The sequence below is a fragment of the Anabrus simplex genome, chromosome 1 (assembly GCF_040414725.1).
Source record: "Anabrus simplex isolate iqAnaSimp1 chromosome 1, ASM4041472v1, whole genome shotgun sequence".
NCBI lineage: Eukaryota > Metazoa > Arthropoda > Insecta > Orthoptera > Tettigoniidae > Anabrus > Anabrus simplex.
The window spans coordinates 1675747237-1675769268 of record NC_090265.1 but is presented as its reverse complement, the minus strand read 5'-3'; the positions used below and the strand labels follow the sequence as shown (position 1 = coordinate 1675769268).

General features: G+C 39.3%; 1 protein-coding gene across 2 annotated transcripts in view; it reads left to right on the top strand.

The window, feature by feature from the left end:
- LOC136858678 (F-box only protein 9) overlaps window positions 1-22032 on the top strand; it is a 178926-nt gene that overhangs the window by 65038 nt on the left and 91856 nt on the right. For both annotated transcript variants that reach the window (XM_067138399.2, XM_067138398.2), the window contains exons 4-6: window positions 5072-5249; window positions 11471-11604; window positions 21068-21231. In XM_067138399.2, the coding sequence (XP_066994500.2) occupies window positions 5072-5249; window positions 11471-11604; window positions 21068-21231 (476 nt within the window). The remainder of the gene's footprint in view (window positions 1-5071; window positions 5250-11470; window positions 11605-21067; window positions 21232-22032) is intronic.

Sequence of the window (22032 nt, the reverse complement as noted above, 5' to 3'; positions counted from 1 at the left end):
CTCGTCTACCATCAAATAAATCTCCATCTACAAATACCACACACTCATACACTATCACAACCTTCAAAATATCACTTCATCTTCACCTACAAATACCAAACACTCATTCCTCAACACTACATTCTTATATCTAACAATCTTTATTTTCACTACTCCCTATACTATTGTTCTTTTATCCCATTGTCGCCATAAGACCTATCTGTGTCGGCGCGACGTAAAGCAAATAGCAAAAAAAAAAAAAAAAAAAAAAAATTGTTCTTTTTACTTCTTCTTTTTACTTCTCATTTCTCCCTGAATCCCACATGTCTGTCAGTTTTCTATACCTTCCTGTTTCTCTGCCACCTCTTTTGGCCACCACTTCATCACCATCTACACTTTGTTGTGTTCTTTTGCCTCCACCTTCAGCTCCCATCATCTCCGTTAATCTTCTGCCCTTGCCTCTTTCCCAGCTCCTATTGAGACATCCTCCGGTTGCCTCTGACGTCACCATTTTACCCGTCACTTCCCTTACTTCACTGCTTTCACTCCCCTGCCTTTCTTCTTCACTGCTTATGGTCACCCTTTCACATGTCGCCTCTTCCTGAACTTCTTCACTGTTAATGGTTACATTTTCACTTGGCGCCTCCCTCTGACCCTCTTCACACATTACACTGTTACTGTTATCTCTCCTCACTTCCCCACCTCTCGTTGCACTGCTCATTTTTTCTTCGTCTTTTTTAATCTTCATTTCTAAGTCCAGCAGTCTATTCACAGACCAGTTCCTCTTCTAATTTCTGCCTGATACCACTAGCTCTTGTCCTTTAATAATAGCTCTCAGTCCTTGATTTATCGCACGTATCTTGTGTTTTCTGAGTATTTTCTCATTCCTAATAGCCTCCCATCCCACGTCTCTCCTGATCCATATTTTTTCTCTCTGCATGTTACTCGCATTGCCTATCACAGCATCAGCCATCAACGTAGAAAACAGTTCTACTTTGATAGGCCTGTTGCCCCTAGTTCTTCCCACTCTCTGTACGTCATCTATGTCCACTTCGCTAAGGTTAAGTTTCAATTTCCCTTGTATTAAGTCGACTACTTTGTAAATTATACGTACTTTGTCTTCTCTCACCTCCTCAGGCACCCCATAAATAAATAAGCACTTCTTCCTGCGATTCAATGTATTGGCATTCACTTCCGCTTTCAATTTCAACGTCTCCTCTTCCAGTCGTCCTATTCTTTCTCTTAATATTGCCACTTCCTCGTCGTTCTTTCTCACTTGTGATGTTATATCGTCCGTCATTTCTCGCAGCCATAACTTCATTTTTCCAAACTCCCTGGTTTGTTCTTGGATCATATTCTTAATTTGCTCAAAGGGGCACACTTTTACCACCGTCTCTTTTACCCATTTTTTGAATTCTTCTATGTCTTCCCATCCTTCATTTCCACTAGATGTCGGGCCTGGGTTCGGCTCTACACCTCCAATCAGTAGCAACATTACAACCACCGCCGCTGTTAACACTACTTCTCCTTTGATTACCAAATCCACTTTACACCCACCTGATTTTACTTCTTCTTTCTTGATTCTCCTCTGCCATCCTCCAATAGCCGCCCTGTATTGATCTACTCCAATCATTGTTGTCAAACTCCTCGCAAGCTTCCTGCACTCAGTACTCACTCCTTACTCCCACTCCCGAGCTCTCTACTCATGCGTCCGCTCTCCTTCGTGGCTTAAGCTGAACTGATATCTCTTTATATTTTACCACTGCTGTTGTGGAGTGTCATAGTTAGAAGGTATATGTCCTTCGTCGATGTAATGAAATGTTCCAAAAGCACCACCATGATGTGATTTAGCCATTTTCGCATCAATGAACAGCTGCGTAATTTTATTTCTCATTGTTAACTTTTCTAAAGGTGAACATATTTTTAAAAAAGAGGCAGCAAGTTCATTAAAAAGTGATAATCTTCACATTGTTCATTAATATTTTAAGGAGTTCAACTTTTTGCTCTTCAACCAGTAACATTTTCTTTGCTATGACATCTTGCACATTTACTTTCCTCTTACGGGGATTTTGAGAACCAAAACTTGAGCTAGGGTGGGAGTTTCAGAACGTGATGAAACAGTCGAACACTCGCCTTCTACCTCCTCCACACCGTCCTGTTTTTGTGACAGCGTACCATCGCCGCTATCATCAAGTTCATCGAAGTTCATGTCGTTGGTAGACGGGGATGAAATCGTAGGAGACGGGTTCAGGTTTCCAGATGTTGTACTTGGATTCATCTCATCTTTCAAAAAGTAGAGCAACTCAAAAGTTGCCAGGTCGAAAGTTGCTTTTTACCGTCGGCATCACCAGATTTGTATTTCATCGTATTTTCCAATTCTGTTCTGTAATGATCTCTAATGTTCTTCCATTTACTTCGAGCTTCAACCTCTGAAAAAAGTAAAAATTTCTGAAACAAACTTGTTTTCTGAGTTAATGGGGTAGCTTGGTATAGGAGGTCAAGCCGGGTTTCAGTAAAAGAGTAACAGACACTACCCCCATTTTTATACTATGTAGTATAGATAGATTTTATCTTTAGAACTGGCAGTGTTGGAGGTCCTTCTCACTTAGTGTTTTATTTAATTTCATAACTTATTTTATTTTTAAGGGAAACGGCAATTGCTGTCACCCTGTTGCTGTAAAATCTACCAAATGTTTTTTTTTTTTTACATATATTTAGATAAATTACAACTATTGTTGCTAATATATTAATTTGATTTTGTTTTAGGTATTTAGCCACAGGTGTTTCATTTTAAATGCTGGCTTATTCCTTCTGAATGGGATATTGAAGCATGAAGTCTATTGCGATAGATTCGTGCAAATTACTCTGGAAAAACCTAGTGGAAGATCACATGCCCGTGGCCATTACTGAATAATTAAAGCAATCAAGAGCGGGGTTTTGGGACTTATGGAACTTACCAAATTGTGTAGGAGCACTTGATGGAAAGCACTGCAGAATAAAATGTCCTCCACATTCTGGATCGAAATTCTATAACTAAAAAAAGGTTTTTCTCAGTAGTCCTGCAAGGTGTGTCTGATCTGGAATACAAATTCTTAGCCATTGACGTAGGTGCGAAAGGTAGCCAGAATAACGGCGGTACGTTTGCTGCTTCTTCACTATATGCAAGCCTCGAAAACAGCACTTTCAACATGCCCCCAGTCTGCGAACTTCCTACTTCTTTCAAAATATTACCATACGTTCTCATTGCAGATGAAGCATATCCATTGAAAACGTACGTGCTGAAACCATTTGCGCGGAATGATCTGACTCCTGCAAAACAAACCTTCAATTATCGACTGTCATGAGCTCGGAGGTGTATTGATTGTGCCTTTGACATACTGTACTCTAAATGTCGCATTCTTCAGGAAGACATTGAAACGACAGTACCCCACGCTATAACAATAATAAAGTGTGCTTTTGTTCTCCACAATGTTGTGAGGGACAAAGATGGTGAAAATGACCCCGTGTTCAGAGAAGACACAACTCTACACAAACATTGGAGAAATAACTGATACACATCTCGAGCACAGGAGATCAGAGATAAATTTGCCAACTATTTAAAAACACAAAGACTTTTGAAAGGAGAGTATAGTGTCTAAAAGTGTGGTTAACTTTATTATTTCATAAACTATAGTAGTTAGAATAGAACTGAACTGAATTGAATTGAAAAGAATGTCTTTAGAAATAGTCTAACATCAACATTATATAACCATACCAGTATTCTGTGTTGTTTTACGAAATATAGCTAGGTACTTACTTGTATTCATTGCTCTTCCTATTTCATCCCACATCTTCTCAATCACACCTCTGTTGCGATAATGCTTGTGCCTCGATTGCTAAATAGGCGGTCTAGCAAATACCTCGTTAATAAGTAGTTCGCCGTCCATGGTACAACGTGCAGCCCGCGTCTACCCGCCTCAAGAAAACAAACTCGACTGTTCCAAGTTAGCCCGCGCCACGTCGCGCCGCTCCGCTCCGGCTCGCTTCAAGTCGCTGTTTGTTTGTGCAGTCCCATAGCTCAGTACGTACTTGTTCATACCGCCCCGGACCGGCCCGGACCACCCCGCGCCGCACCGCTTCCTGTGTGCCCTTACACTAAGTTGGGGTCAGAAGACCAGTGCCTCAACCTTAACCTTCTGAGCCACTCAGCCCGGCCATCATAAACTCTGTTATGAACACAGCAGAATCATAACTTCCATCACTGAAACACAAAGTGAGCTTATCACTGCAAACTCTGTATGTCACAAAGCCAAACAACTAATCCTAAATTTTACAAAGCAAATCTTATTTACATTGGTAGGAGAGATTGTTTTTTTTTTTTTTGCTTTACGTCGCACCGACACAGAAAGGCCTTATGGCGACGATGGGTTAGGAAAGGCCTAGGAGTTGGAAGGAAGCGGCCGTGGCCTTAATTAAGGTACAGCCCCAGCATTTGCCTGGTGTGAAAATGGGAGGTAGGAGATTAAATCACATAGAATGACATTCTGCAACTCGTATCTGATCCCACTCACTGCTGGTCCTGGAGCACCCACAATACCCAATTGTCCAGTGTTCTTTCTTACTGGCCACATTTACTGTTGATAGTGGAAAATTAAAACATTTAACTCCTGTACAAATTCACCAGCAATGATGTGTGGATGGTTTTAAGACTTCATTATTAACTCTTGTGATGGTTGTCTGCTTTCTTCATCTTGAAGTGACTGTAGTCCCCGGTGCAAAATTTTGTTTTGAAGTTTAATATATTCCCCCTTGCCTTACAACTTTACGCTATGCCCAATGTTAAACTCGTGCAACAAATTTGCACATAAATCTCATCGACCCAATATGTCGAAACAAGTCCCAAGACACGTGGTTACGCTTCTTATTCCATAAAGGTTTCGTGTTGCAGTCGTAATGGATATTACATACAGTTGAAGGCAGGAAAGATTAAAAGTCAATCTTATTTGATTTCATTTGGTTATTTTCAAATTGTCTGGTATTTAAAAAGCTGTACGTATTCCACTAAGCCAGTTTCATTCTTTTATCTAATGCCAACTTTATAATCCTTTTCTAGGCAAAAAACTTGTTTCTGAAAGGAGTTGAACATGAGCAAAGTGGAAAATTGTATGAAGCAATTCAGTTCTATCGTCGAGCAGTGCAGCTGGTCCCTGACATTGAGTTTCGGCTGTATGATACCACCAGTAAGTTAAAATCCAGGGAACGCGAACGGCATGATTCAGAAGGCAGTGCAGGTAAATTATCTTCCTTTTGTTTTATAGTAAAAATAGAATAAAATAAGACAGCCAGGATTTAGGCCTACATCATTTTTTTATATGTAGCTGGAAGATCCTTTTTTTATTATTTTGATCCAACAACTAGCTGAATTTTAGTAATTAGATTAATTATGTGGGATTTATTAAGAAAAAGGGAAATAATTGCACAGTAATAAGGAATAATGATAATATGCATCATAAAATAATTCATTCGGTCACTTCACTTGACATTGACATCTGGCGCTGTTCACACCCCATACATACTCTACCAGGCCTCGTAACAATACTAAACATGAACAACACAAATGTACTCTGGTGGCCATTCTGCCAGTCATAACGAATTGCAACTTAAATCTAATCATGAATACATACTAACTTACATTGACATCCGACCCTTTCTTCTGGGTGCTTCAATTATTTTATCAGGCAGTGTAATTGATCTTATTCCTTACGTCTTCTCATCTCTTGTATTTCGTGCACTAATACTACTTCAGGTACGACCTCGATGTTAATGAAGATAGTCCTCTACTAAACTACTGTGGACTGGGACTAAAGTAAGTCCAGGCTAAGGCTGGATCGTGCTTGGATTAATGTAAAAATAAGTCTATGAATAAGGAAAACATTGGGCCATAGTTGCTACTGCCTAATGTAAAAATAAGTCTATGAATAAGGAAAACATTGGGCCATAGTTGGTACTGCCTTAGTCCAGACTAATCACAACTATGAATAGCGCCCTTAGATTTCTAGCCCCATATAGAATTATAATGTTTCCTGAGTCACCTATGCCAACAGTAACTGGAAAAGAGAGTCATCACTGTCACCTCAGCTTGCTATTTCTTTCATAATGAAGAAATACTCTAATAAAATCTCATTCTTGTGTTTCTTGCTCTTACTAAGTAAATTGTGAAGCTCAGCATCAGTCATCTTTGTATCAGACTCTTCTTTCAGTGCTTCTTGTAACTTACTCTTGATGGAATTCCTGTTTCACTTTGGATGAACACACTAGTGTTTTTCAAATTTTCTTTTTTGTCAACTTTCTTAAATATTAGTAGCATCTATCCTCTTCCCCATTCCTTGGATAATTTTTTCTCTCTGATCTCCTTTGATTGCTCTTTCTGTCCAACACATTCCAAGACTGCTAGCAGCTATGATCTTGTCAGTGGTCACTTGTATCACATCAATCTGCTCTTCCAGAATGCATTTTCTTGATTGCCTGTTCGGCCAGAATGCATTTTCTTGATTGCCTGTTCAGCTTCTCCCAGGGATATCTCTCTTACCTCTAGATCATGTGTCCAGATATGCTCAAACAGGCACTATAAAAATTTGTTGCATGCCTTTAATTTGAAGAGATTCATCAAACCCCAAGATTTGGTTGAGATATATGCCAGTTCAGTAAAGATATGCATTTTCATACAGCTCTCAGGTCGAGTCATAATGTATGGAAGAACAATGAATGGGTCAAGTTTACCTTTTAAACATAAATTTAAACAACTTGTTCATCATCCCTTCATGTTACTCTTCAAATAATTCATTTCTTCATTTTACAATACTTGTATAACATCAAGCGTGAAGATGTGTTTAGTGTTGCATACCCAGAATATGAATACAGTAGAAGTCCGCTGTAGCGAGTACGGCATATAACGAGAACCCCATTATAACGACAAGTTTTTTCTGTCCCTTCAAAAGTCCTATATACTGTGTATTAACCTTCAGTTACAACGAGAGCCCTATCACTGGCGCATTCGTTATTACGAGTGATTAAGCGTGCACGATTTTTTCCGTTACCGATGTCAAATCAAAATATCTTTATTTGCAAATGATGTGTCTATCTCGGTGGCAAATGGTACACTAAAATACATTATTGTCAAGCACTAAATTTTAAATTAACAAGAGAAAAAGAACATTTTCCTAGAATACAATATTATACAATTTACGCTAACAATTTTTTCTATTAAGCACACACTTCACCTTAATAAATTTATATTGTTTACAAAATTCTACTTATAATATCTCCTGTACTTCCATAGTCAACTCATATACAGTATGTGAAATTACTTCTAATAATACTATACAACTGGTATAAGATTAAAATTAACATTGCATTTATTTTCTTATTTATTTTTTACCCATTTTGGAACCTAAATAGCGTAACGACCTGCTGCGTCTTAACCAGAGCCCCTTTTGCCACCACTTTTCAGAGTTCCTGAAGGGCCTTCACAGCTACCGTAGCGGTCCCAGAGCCCTCGAAGTCCCCACTGTACTTCACCCCTACAGGCAGTAGGACAGTAGATATTTATGCACCCCAGCGATTATGTTGCGTGCGATCGATTACCTTTGGTATCGTTTCCTCGCTGTGTCCACTAGCGAGCTCTCTCGTCGACATTTGAAGGCAATGTCTAGTTCAATTAGTAATACCCTGTTCCGTAAAGAAAATTCAAAATGAAAGAGAACATGTTCTCTTAATAAGTGCGTAAATAACGTGTCCGATAGCAGTTATTAATTGCAAGCTGTCCACTTCATGGCCGTATCGATGAGTTTAATCAACAAATTAATCTAAAAAGCCACCTAATCGATACTTTATTTCTTTTGCCTTTGGCAAACTTAAAAATACATTAACAAACACAGTAAATGTTATCATCTAAGTTTTTTTTTATATACAGCTGAGGATGACCACTAAGTGGTCGAAACATGTACTGTGTTTGTTAATGTATTTTTAAGTTTGCCAAAGGCAAAAGAAATAAAGTATCGATTAGGTGGCTTTTTAGATTAATTTGTTGAGCAGTTATTAACTCGTTAAAAATAAAGGCTGAATAAACGAACTCTTAATTTTAATGCTAAGTACTGCAATTAAGTAAGAATGGGATACATCTCAATGTATGGCAGAGTGCATCATTGATTTCAGAGCTTAGCTTATGTTATCTTGCGTTTGGTTAAATTACAGAAAGGCTGTTATCATGTAAATTTATAGCGAGAATGTTATAATTTTCCTACTAGCGCTGGAACTATGTTTTCATCATACATATAGTACGGTTAAGTTAGGATAGGTGTCGTTGTTTGAATAAGAAAACTGAAACGTTTGCCACAAAATGCAGCCGATCATCTTCGGTACGGTATAGTTTTCTCACTATGTGCATTTGCGAGCGCTCTAGTAGACATTCGAAGGTGATGATGGAGTCGATTAGTAATACCCGTCGACTGCTGTTCTGTATAGAAAATTCGAAATGAAAGAGGATAACACATTTTTGTAATAAATGCATAAATAATGTGGTCAATAGCAGTTATTAACTTGTTAAAAATAAAGTCTGAAGTAAACTATCTCTTCTTAATTTTAATGTTGTATACTGAAATTAAGTAAGAATGTGATACACCTCAAGATATTGCAGAGTAAATCACTGATTTCAGAGGATAGTTTATATTTTGTCACATCTAGTTAAATTTCAGAAAGGCTATTTATTCCCAAGTAAATTTTATTATGAGTTAATAACTTCATTTTTCCGTATTCTCTACACGCGTTTGAAATATTTTCATGATACATATACGGTTAGGTTAGCTAACACCATTTGAAGAAGAGACTGAAATGTTTGCCAGAGAAGCCTCTGGAGTGATATACCGCATATACAACGTCTTTTTCTCAGAATCTCGTGAAAAATAAAAGGCTGTCTTGCATTCGCGGCCTGAGAGTAATGAACACCACTGGCAACTACCGCGGTAACCACGCTGCTTATTTTCACCCCCACCCGCATGCGCACAAGACTTGCTGACAAATGACCACCTTTATTACACATCACTAGCCACGGCAACTGGTTCTACAGTGCCTCTGTGTAAGATCACTGAATCTCGGGAAATAGTGAAGAGAGAATGACGTTCTATTAGCCTCTACAGAAACGTTTCTCAAATCTGCATAATGGCATCAAAACATGTGAACCTTCGAATTCTTAGAAAGGCCACAGCTCAGTGGCAGAGGTATAATGCGTCTACTGTACCTGACGTTTAGTAAAAGTAAGTTTTATAGACAGCAGAGATATTTTCGTGATGGATCATTGTATTGTAAATATACGTGAAATAGGTATTGCTGGCAATTTTTCAATGGGTTCTCATCAGTATTATGATGCCACGTTTCAGTTAATGTTTATTAAACACTCAGAAATGTAGAATAATTGTGCAGCCTTGAGAAATACGGCATAGGCCTATCGAAAGCCAATATTCGGCGTTAGCGTGAAGACAAAGATAGCTAAAAAATGCGTACTGTACAAAAAATGCATTCAGTGACTTGCAACAAGGACGCTTTAAAGAAGTCGAATATGAAATTGTGAGGTATGTGCTCGAAATACACAAGGTAGGAATGGCTATACCACTGCGCAGTAAACTACCCTTGTTCGTTGACCTTCAACACCCGCAATTAGGCCTGTACATCACTAGCCGCTGAAGTTGGCCGAACCCGGCAAGTGAGACGTGCGTGTAGCGGCCGGCTGCAGCTGACGCTGAGTAAAAGTAACAGTTTTATAGACAGCAAGATTATTTTCCTGATAGATCATCGTATTGTAGAGATGCGTGGAATAGATATTGCCGTCAAATTTACGTGTTCTTTTCGATAATATGATGCCAATTTTAAGTTAATGGTTATTAAATCAACAGAAATAAAGAATAATTTATGCAGCCGCAAAAAAATACAGCATAACTGAAGCCGGTGTTTGGCGTTGGCATGAAGACAAAGATAGTCTAAAAATGCATACTGCACAAGAAAGACATTCATGTGACTTTACGAAGTACTTTTTAAGCCTGATTAAAGATTTTTGAAGGGAAAAGTGGGGGTTGTATTGCATTTAGGGTCGTCTTGGATGAAATTAAACGTCCACTTTCACGTAGTATCGGATTTAGAAAAATAACAAACAAACAAGCTGTAGTGTGGATATCATCCACGAAAACTCAAATTTTGAGCAAACTGATTGCAGTTTCATACCGATTTTAATGTGTATGGGTTTTATTTTTCGACTTTTACAAAAAAATCAGATATAAGGACAATCCGCTATAGCGAGTAGATTTTTCACTGTTATGAATTCTCACTATAGCGGACTTCTACTGTATTTAAACTTTTATAATGTATTATCCTAAATGCAAAGTTTGCTCGAGAGTACCTCTGATGCCTACAATATTGTCAAGTCTCTCTTTGTGAGGATGTGTGTTTTGATACCATATGTCAAGACTCGTATGAAGTAGCTGTTGAACATTACTAATTTTGCCTTTTTTGAAATCTTTTCCTGAAGAAGAATCTTAACTTGTTGGTAGAAGAGCAAAACTGTTTTGCATCCTGTTGGTGATCTTTCTTGAGACTAAACTGTCTCCGAAGAATATACTGCACAGATAGGTGAAACTGTTTCCTCTTAAAACAACAAAATTCACTACCACCACCACCACACTCTCCAACTGTGAGTCTGCTGGTTTGATGCACGCTAGTCGGCAATCTCTGTTCACTGTCTTAGTCTAGTTGCTCTTTAGGGTGATCATGAAGAACAATTATTGTCATTCTGTTGCACCGATGTAAGTGTGAAAATTAAAATTTCTATTTTGAAAATCTTGCATCAGAATTTGAACAACTATCACATTAGTGAGAAGCTAGTGACAGTGTTGCGAGTCAGCAGACCTGCCCAAAAATATGGAAACACCTAAATGTTCAGTGAAATTTCTAGCTGTAGTTCTTAGCAAAAAAAGTTGATCCTATTTTTAAAATACAGCAAAGTCTCGATTAATCAGGGTTCCATGTTATTTGAGCCTGATAAAAATAATGTTGTGTTTCGATCATTGTCAAAGAATTCAATTGTTTCATGGCTCAAGTCTAAGCGCTCTCTTCTCTTCAGTATGAGACTGAATGTGCAATGCAACAACTCCATTGTTTCGCAGCTCAAGTCTATTAACTGCTATCCAGTTGATGTTTCACGGCCTGATTTCTCAGTACCATAATCACTACATCGGCTGTCAATCAAATGAGTGGAGAAGGAAAAAATTATTCATATTAACCTGATTTGCCCATTCTATGTTTTCCAACGAGTTTCTAAAATTTCTGTTCAAAGCACAGTTTTTTGGTAATCATCAGTTTTATCCAAGGTAGTCTTGGTTCTCCTTAACTCGGTTAATAAATACTCTACTATATTGGTAAATGGCAGCTTTGTGTATTTAACTCTATTCTTCTTTCTTTCTGTCAGATGGATCAGAACCTGAAAATGAAAGGGAGGCAGACACACAATCAGAGGATGAAGATGAAAGTGATCTCTTAACACGTTTGCAAAAGTTCTTCACCAGAACTCGCTGTGTGTGCATTCCCCAACAGGAACAACAGGTGAGCTTCATTATGCCATTAATTCCATGAATACAATATGGGCCTATATAAGATTCAACTCTGACTAGGAAAATGGTATTGCTGGTAGCTTTTCCTTGAACTGCTTATTTTTACTATGATGACAACTTACATCACTCAGAAAGCATACAACCAAGCAAGTTGGCATTGTGGTGCAGGCCATGTAGCTGTAAGCTTGCATTCGGTAGATGGTAGGTTTGAACCCATTGGCAGCCGTGGAAATATTCCTTCTTTTCCCATTATCACACCAGGAAAATGTTGGGATTGTACCTTAATTAAGGTCACGGATGCTTCCTTCACATTCCTGGTCGTATCCTATCCTGTTTTCACTGAAAACCTATCTGAGTTAGTCCAACGTTAATCCAGTGGAAAAAAGAATGCATACATATCACTGCTGTTATTTTCATTGTTGTATTTCCAAAATTTTTGAAGTAGAAGACGTCTGTAGTTTCGGGACCATACTTGGGGTAATGAGTGTTATAAAAATGTGAAAGTTTTAACATTGAAATATTTCATAGCCAGCACATGTGACTACAGTGTTAAATATCTCATTTTAAAGAGGAGGGAAAATGTTTAGAAAATGTCCCCCCAAAATAAAGATTGGCCGAAAAATCAAAACAAATTGCCTGGGTTTTGCTGACGATTTAGCATTACTAGCAGTGGACATAAAAGAAGCAAAAACCCAGATATTAGAACTTCAAAACATTGCAAATAAAATTGGCCTCAAAATATCATTTGAAAAAACAGAAATTATGCCCCAAAAACCAACACGGCTAAAAGAAGTCACCATAAATGGTAATAAAATCAAAATAGTAACTCAGTTTAAATACCTTGGAGAAGTAATAACACATAACTTAAATGAAAACATCTCAATCCAAGTAAGAACAAATAGATTAGCTAAAGCACAAAAATTAACATGGGATATCTACAAAAGGAAATGTCTATCAATAAATACAAAAATAAAACACTACAACACAGTTATAAAACCGGAAGCTACATATGCAGCAGAAACACTCTTTTACCTGAATAAACAATCAAAGACTGACAGACTTCAGAAAATTGAAAGGAGGATTGGAAGAACCTGCATCAACAAAAAATACCAGAAAGATGGACAGTGGCGGTTAATACCTAACAAAGTCGTGTACAAAGAGCTAGAACACATTACAGATACTATGCATAAGAGGAGACTGGGATTCTTTGGACATATCATGAGGATGCAGGACTCGAGACTTCTGAAACAACTAGTACAACCCAATCTCGTCTCAAAAAATACCACAACAGGATGTAAATGGATCAGAGAAGTAAGAGAGGATCTGAAGGAAATAGGCCTTACAACAGAAGACACCACAAATAAGATAAAATTGAATACAAAACTCAAGAATACAAACCTCCGCTTTGCCCTTCCACAAAACAAACCAACAACATGCACATTTTCAACTGAGGAAAGGGCACGAAGATCGGAGCGTCTGAAGAAGTACTGGGAGGACCGCAAAGCCCGAACAATCCCTTCAAAGAGACCTGAACGACGGACTGACTAAACTGATCCTATGTGGTCATAAAAGCAGAAGAAGAAGAAGAAAGAAAGAGGAGGGATCAATGTTTCTATGGTATGCGGCAAAGCAAAACAAACGATACTGAACTTATTGCTCGTCTCCTGTCCATGTTTTCCTAGCAATGAAGTATGTATTTATTGTATGTAATAGTTTGACATATTGTGAATTGTTGAATTTTGCAGTTATGGTTCTCACAGCAGAGGAGAAGGTGTTTATTGTGAAACATTATTTCTGGTCATGCAGAGTCAAAATAGGCAGAGTTTGCTTCATGTTAACCCCTTAAATGGGTATGATGTCTAAAAATATTTTTGTGCTGGGCTTCTACGGTGGGTATGACAGCATAAGTCGATCGTAAAATGTATCTAAGATAAAATTCTAAAAGAATTTAATTGTATAAAGTCAACCTGTTCAATACAAGTTTGCCGTTTGATAAAGGGTCTGTCTAAAAAGTTACATAGGACATGCTTCGACCTAGCATAGAGGCCATCATCAGCTAAAATAACACAAAGATGAAGGACATATACAAAAACAGTGATACATAAAAAACTTGGAGTTAAAATCAACAAATCCAAAAAATCTGTTTAAAACGTTCATAGCTTCAATATTGGACGAATCTAGTTGTAACAGGTGAGGGTCGAACCGTATTTATCACAACTATTGGTTGGCTGGAGGAATACTTTAAAATTGTGAAGACTGTCAAATGTTATCTATTGATGAAGATCAGCGAATAAAAAATTTTGCAAATTGTTTTAGCCATAGGAATAAGTTATGGAAGTGTTCAAATCATCATTCAATGAATTCCATTTGAGAAAATTGTCTGCCAGTTGGGTTCCTCATCTCCTCAACCAGGAACAAGAAACTTTAGGCTACACGAGGAAGTTTGTCAGAGACCCCTGCATTGCTATGAGGAGGAAAGAGGATTTCTTGCATTGTATTGTGACTTGTGATGAAACTTGGGTGCATCATTACACGCCAGAGTCAAAGCAAACAAGCATGGAGTGGCGGTGAAGAGACAAAGCAGAACCGGTCAAGTCCAAAACATGCAAAGGTGCTTGCAACTGTTTTCTGGGACTCCGTGGGTGATTTGCTGGTGGATTTTTTTCACGAACAAAGGACAATTAATGCAGCCTATTATTGTCGCCTTTTGGATGAAGCAAAAGCTGTGTATCGCAACAAGTGACGCCGGCATCCGATCCAAAACTTCATTCTTCTCCATTACAATGCCGCTTTAATGGGGTAGGGGAACTGGAGGAAATTCACTGGACACCTCTGGAACACCCTCTGTATAGTCCAGATTTATCGTCCTGCGACCACCATTTGTTTGGACCACTCAAACAAGTCCTAGGAGGACAGCAGTTCGATGATGATGCAAGTTTACAAGAGTTCCTGTCCAACTGGCTCTGCACACATCCCTCTTCTTTCTATCAGGACAGCATCAAAAGCTTACCAATCCGATGAAGAAAATGTGTATAGAAGGCAGGATACTATGTAGAAAAGTGATCTCTATATGTGTAGTTTTGTTTGTTTGTTGATGCAATAAATTTTTAAAAATAATTCTCTTTTATATTTGATCCGCCCTCGTATGTTTTATATTCAGTGCCTACTTTTGTCAGATCTCAAGGAGGTAGACATAATAGTCAATATAGATATTGCACTGGGAAAAGTCTCAGAAGTCGGGCCACTACTCATAGAAGTGGACTTCTGTTGCATACACTCTCCATCAAGCAAATTAATTAATACTCTGGAATTCCTGAAGAAGGTATATTCCTGCTTAACAAAAAGAAAGAAAGAAAGGGCTTGTATAGGTTTCAGTATAGAGTCTCGGCTATCATCCCACTCTTCCAGGAGACCATTACAACTTCTATATTGTGAACTACATCAGCTGTCGTTACATTGAAAAGCATCGGGCTTATGGGTCACCCTGTTATAGTCTGCTATATTGGTTTCGATCTGGTTATATTGTTGTCAGTTTTACCTGGTTGCTGCAGAGAATGTCTGTGATTAGGCTAACAGTATAGTGATCTTTACTGACTATTCATGCTAGTTCCTGTACCAACATGATCTTGTCAATACCGTTGAAGGCCTTTGTGGAATCCACAAAGACTACGAACAGCTTTCCTTTCGAGTGTCTCAAAGTATCCTACAGAGAGTCTTGTAAGTACATTATGGCCTGTAGAGTAGATATACGCTTGCACAAACCAAATTGCATGTCTGGAATCTAGGTCTGTCAGTCTTCCTGTCAGTATCTTTATGAAAATCTTGAAGACAGTGTACTCAAGAGAATACCTTTGCAGGAGTTGGGATTGCTCAAGTTTCCTTTTCCTTTATACAGCATTTTTACAGTTGACTTCCTCCAAGAATCAGGAATTTTGTCTTGTATGTTTTTATTCAATGGTTCATGTTTGTGGATTACTGTAGTCACGTCCTAGTTCGTAAACCACGGGCAACGGCTGAGTGGCCTAGTAAATGGTCCTGAGAGTCGGGATACCAGCTACTATGGAATGGGAGTGGGCATCTCAGACATATTCTGAGTCATGGCCCTCCTTGTGCTCAGGCGGCTAGGACTGTACAATTCACCGGTGGTCCATAACCCGCTAGAGGAGAGATCCTCACTTGGACTATGTGCAAGTAGGGTAGCATCCTGCTTCATGAATTTACCGAGCTCAGAACATTTTAAGCAAGCCTCGGACCTATGGGAGTAATGGAGTCCCACTCCCATTTGACAGGCGAAGGACTCCTTGGAAAAAAACTTGGCGAACGAAATGGAATTTGATGGGGAGCTATCAATATTAATGGGGCTTATGGAAGAAAGAAGGTAGAACTGATTGAGTCAGCAAAGAGGATGCATCTGGATGTGCTAGGAGTAAGTGATATTCGGGTAAGGGGAGATAACGAGGAAGAGATAGGAGATTATAAAGTGTACTTGACGGGTGTTAGAAAAGGAAGGGCAGAGTCTGGGGTAGGGCTCTTTATCAGGAATACCATTGCACGCAACATAGTTTCTGTTAGGCACGTAAATGAGCGAATGATGTGGGTAGATTTGTCAGTTGGAGGAATTAGGACAAGAATTGTGTCCGTGTATTCACCATATGAGGGTGCAGATGAGGATGAAGTTGACAAGTTTTATGAAGCATTGAGTGACATCATAGTCAGGGTCAACAGCAAGGATAGAATAGTGCTAATGGGTGATTTCAGTGCGAGAGTTGGGAATAGAACTGAAGGATACAAAAGGGTGATTGGTAAATGTGGGGAAGATATGGAAGCTAATGGGAATGGGAAGCGTTTGCTGGACTTCTGTGCTAGTATGGGTTTAGCTGTTACGAATACATTCTTCAAGCATAAGGCTATTCACTGCTACACATAGGAGGCTAGGGGTACCAGATCCATAATAGACTATATCTTAACAGACTTTGAATTCTGGAAATCTGTTAGGAATGTACGAGTTTTTCGCAGATTTCTCGATGATACAGACCACTATCTGATCTGTAGTGAACTAAGTATCTCTAGGCCTAGGGTAGAGAAAGCGAAATCTGTCTGCAAACGAATAAGGGTAGAAAATCTCCAGGATGAGGAAATTAGACAGAAGTACATGGATATGATTAGTGAGAAGTTTCGAACAGTAGACAGTAAGCAGGTTCAGGATATAGAAAGTGAATGGGTGGCATACAGGGATGCTGTAGTAGAAGCAGCAAGGGAATGCCTATGAACAACTGTGTGTAAAGATGGGAAAAGGCGAACATCTTGGCGGAATGATGAAGTGAGAGCAGCCTGTAAACGTAATAAAAAAGACTTATCAGAAATGGCTCCAAACAAGGGCCGAGGCAGACAGGGATTTGTACGTAGAGTAAAAAAACAGAGCGAAACAAATAGTTGTTGAATCCAAAAAGAAGTCATGGGAAGATTTTGGTAATAACCTGGAAAGGCTAGGTCAAGCAGCAGGGAAACCTTTCTGGACAGTAATAAGGAATCTTAGGAAGGGAGGGAAAAAGGAAATGAACAGTGTTTTGAGTAATTCAGGTGAACTCATAATAGATCCCAGGGAATCGCTGGAGAGGTGGAGGGAATATTTTGAACATCTTCTCAATGTAAAAGGAAATCATCCTGGTTGTATTGCAAACAGCCAAGCTCATGGGGAGGAGGAATATGATGTTGGTGAAATTATGCTTGAGGAAGTGGAAAGGATGGTAAATAAACTCCATTGTCATAAGGCAGCAGGAATATATGAAATTAGACCTGAAATGGTGAAGTATAGTGGGAAGGCAGGGATGAAATGGCTTCATAGAGTAGTAAAATTAGCGTGGAGTGTTGGTAAGGTACCTTCAGATTGGACAAAAGCAGTAATTGCACCTATCTCTAAGCAAGGGAACAAGAAGGATTGCAACAACTATCGAGGTATCTCATTGATTAGTATACCAGGCAAAGTATTCACTGGCATCTTGGAAGATAGGGTGCGATCAGTCATTGAGAGGAAGTTGGATGAAAACCAGTGTGGTTTCAGACTACAGAGAGGCTGTCAGGATCACATTTTCAGTATGCGCCAGGTAATTGAAAAATGCTATGAGAAGAATAGGCAGTTGTGTTTGTTTCTTAGATCTAGAGAAAGCATATGATAGGGAACCGAGGGAAAAGATGTTCACTATACTGGGGGACTATGGAATTAAAGGTAGATTATCAATCAATCAAAGGCATTTATGTTGACAATTGGGCTTCAGTGAGAATTGATGGTAGAATGAGTTCTTGGTTCAGGGTACTTACAGGGGTTAGACAAGGCTGTAATCTTTCACCTTTGCTGTTCGTAGTTTACATGGATCATCTGCTGAAACGTATAAAATGGTAGGGAGGGATTCAGTTAAGTGGAAATGTAGTAAGCAGTCTGGCCTATGCTGACGACTTGGTCGTAATGGCAGACTGTGCCGAAAGCCTGTAGTCTAATATCTTGGAACTTGAAAGTAGGTGCAATGAGTATGGTATGAAAATTAGCCTCTCGAAGACTAAAATGATGTCAGTAGGTAAGAAATTCAACAGAATTGAATGTCAGATTGGTGATACAAAGCTAGAACAGGTCGATAATTTCAAGTATTTAGGTTGTGTGTGCTCCCAGGATGGTAATGTAGTAAGTGAGATTGAATCAAGGTGTAGTAAAGCTAATGCAGTGAATTCGCAGTTGCGATCAGCAGTATTCTATAAGAAGGAAGTCAGCTCCCAGACGAAACTATCTTTACATCGGTCTGTTTTCAGACCAACTTTGCTTTATGGGAGCGAAAGCTGGGTGGACTCAGGATGTCTTATTCATAAGTTAGAAGTAACAGACATGAAAGTAGCAAGAATGATTGCTGGTACAAGCAGGTGGGAACAATGACAGGAGAGTACTCGGAATGAGGAGATAAAGGCTAATTTAGGAATGAACTCTATGGATGAAGCTATACGTATAAACCGGCTTCAGTGGTGGGGTCATGTGAGACGAATGGAGGAGGATAGGTTACCTAGGAGAATAATGGACTCTGCTATGGAGGGTAAGAGAAGTAGAGGGAGACCAAGACGACGATGGTTAGACTCGGTTTCTAACGATTTAAAGATAAGAGGTATAGAACTAAATGAGGCCACAACACTAGTTTCAAGTCGAGGATTGTGGCGACATTTAGTAAATTCTCAGAGGCTTGCAGACTGAACTCTGAAAGGCATAACAGTCTATAATGATAATGTATGTATGTATGTATGTATGTATGTATGTATGTATGTATGTTTTTATTCATCACAGCAGTCCTATGTTTCTTCAAGCAAAGGGGCTGCTGGTTTTAGGTATTCATTGAACATTAAGTTTGGGCCACGTGCTTTCCAGTATTCACTGGTATATATTGCAGATGATACTTCCTCTACTGTAAAAGGTTCATAGGTTCCTGTAGGCAAAACAGGAGCAGCTCTGGTGATCTTTTCTTGCAGTACGAGACTGAGGTGACTAACCCATGTTTCCATGGGTATCATCATCCTCCTCCTTTCTCCTTATCCAGCTGCTGCTGGGTCGGGCCATTAACAATGCTACTTCACCTTCCTCATTCCACCATTCTGTCCCACTTCAGATTCCATGGGTATATCTTTAGTAAACCGAGGCTGTCAGGGCTTCAGTGCTTTGAAAGGATCTTTTTCTGCCTTATCTATTTGCAATATCTCCTGTATCTATTTATACTTCTCTTTGGCCTGTTTGACTGCAGATTTGTACTGTCTCCTCTTTTCTGCATATGCTTTTGCTTCTGCTTCTGTTGTGAAGATCTTCAAAGCATTGAGAATCGTTTTCGTCATCCAGTATCATGGGCGTTGTTTTGGTGATTCTCACGTGTTTCGCTGTTGGCTGCATGGCGTGTAGTACAAGACTTCTAGCTCCTCTAGTGCCATGTTTACCAGGCGAGTTGGCTGTGTGCTTAGGAGCACGCAGCTGTGAGCTCGCATCTGGGAGATAGTGGGTTCGAACCCCACTGTTGGCAGCCCTGGAGATGGTTTTCCGTGGTTTCCCATTTTCACACCAGGCAAATGCTGGGGCTGTACCTTAATTAAGGCCACGGCCGCTTCCTTCCCATTCCCAGGCCTTTCCTGTACCATCGTCGCCATAAGACCTATCTGTGTCGGTGCGACGTAAAGCAACCAGCAAAAGAAAAAAAAGTGCCATGTTTATATTGTTAGCCTTTATTTTCTCCATTATTTCTATCAAATCCACAGCCTGTTTCCAGTCATTCGACCGGGTCAGGAATGGAATGAATGAATGAAGCCCCCATCTAGCGGCGAGGATGGGAATTGTGCCAGCTGCCAAAGCCTGTCGCACTTCTCTGGGGCAATGATTAATGAGTGACAGATGAAATGAAATGTTAATGGAGAGTGTTGCTGGAATGAAAGATGGCAGGGAAAACCGGAGTACCCAGAGAAAAACCTGTCCTGCTTCCGCTTTGTGCAGCACAAATCTCACATGGAGTGACCGGGATTTGAACCACGGAACCCAGCGGTGCGAGGCCGGGCGCGTTGCCGCCTGAGCCACGGGGGCTCTCCGTTATTTCTATACCGGTGGGATTTTGGAACTTGGTGCGATCTAGCTTTCTTGACAGTTTTGTCTTACGCTGGGAGCATATATAGGTTCTCTGAAGAATGTTGTTTCTGACAGATTTTTCCTGACTGTGATGTGGGACAGGACTTGCTGTTGTATGCGATTGAAACAGTCATTGTTTTACAACTCCAACCACATAGTGAATATGCAATATAATCTCTGTAGACACCTTGGGTTTATAAGACAATAGGTCATTGTTACTTTCTGAATTCATCTATGGCCTTTTTATTTTTATGAATATAGTACTTCATCACAAACAATTCTGCAGTTGGAGAGTCATGACCGTGAGTTCATGACCTCAGAGGAAAGTCGGTGCTGTTCAACCATCAGCCTGTGTATGATAGGACAGATTATACTTTTTAAAATTATTTAGCAGACATCTATTCTACTATCCACCTCCATGACAAAATATGTTAATGCTTGTCTTCAAGAGAATTGAAAAATATAATTCAGAGATTCAAGCTTCACATATCATTACTGACAGCAAATATCTTGAGCAAATTTTTCGTCCACCTTTGTTCTCAGGTCCCTCGAGATGAGTGTTAGGATAGAATTGTACCTTGTATACCATACCTTATATTAAAACCCAAACATCTGGTGTCAGTTGTTAAGCAGAAGAGTAAAACTTATTAGTATGTGGTGAAACTTATGTTTTCATTGTGTCCTTGGCTCAGCCGGTCATACTTCTTATCTTCTATGTGTTAGTAATTCATCATAAGTTTACTGGCATAAAGAGTGATAAATTACTGCAGGAGCCAGCTAAAAATGGTTTAAATAAACATTTTCAAACGTATGTTTTCAGGGTACCCATGTGTCAGCATTGCCTATGGAGATCATGCTTTACATTCTGAAATGGGTGGTGTCATCCGATCTCGACATGCGCTCCTTAGAGATGTGTTCTCTTGTCTGCCGAGGATTTTATTTGTGTAGCCGTGATCCAGAAATCTGGCGTTTGGCTTGCATTCGGTAAGAACATTACCTTATACAGTTCTGTAACGGTATTTAACTTTTTTATATCCAACAACAGAGATAGTTTCTGATAAAAAAATCACCAAACGATGGCTGCATCAGGTAGCATGTTCAAGCTGACAGGGAAAATATAAGGAAAAAATACTGAAGCAAGGATGCAATAGAAATGCATGTCTTAAAGAGTAGGACTTCATATTGATGTATTTCAGATTTCACGCTCATTTGATATAATGGTACTATTACTTTCTGAAATATTATGGCATTGATATTGTGAAAGATAGCCAGTGTCTAATTTTTTTTTGTGGAGAGTATTTTAGGGGTAAATCTGTTTTAGTAAACTAAGACACAAAGTAAATAATGGAAGATAAACAAGTGACAAATCAGGTCATATACAATAATTATAAGAATTATGATAAATATAGAGTCGAAACTGGTTAAGATGTCCCTCTATAGCGCATTTCCCTGGTTGTGTTTTTGTTTGAGTCATCAGTCCATAGACTGGTTTGATGCAGCTGTCCAGGCCACCCTATCCTGTGCTAACCTTTTCATTTCTACGTAACTATTGCATCCTACATCTGCTCTAATCTGCTTGTCATATTCATATTCATACCTTGTTCTACCCCTACCGTTCTTACCACCTACACTTCCTTCAAAAACCAACTGAACAAGTCCTGGGTGTCTTAAGATGTCTCCTTGCCCCAGGGGCTCTGAACTTTGGAGCGTGGGTTGGCGACCACCGGGCCCTCAGCTGAGTCCTGGCATTGCTTCCACTTACTTGTGCCAGGCTCCTCACTTTCA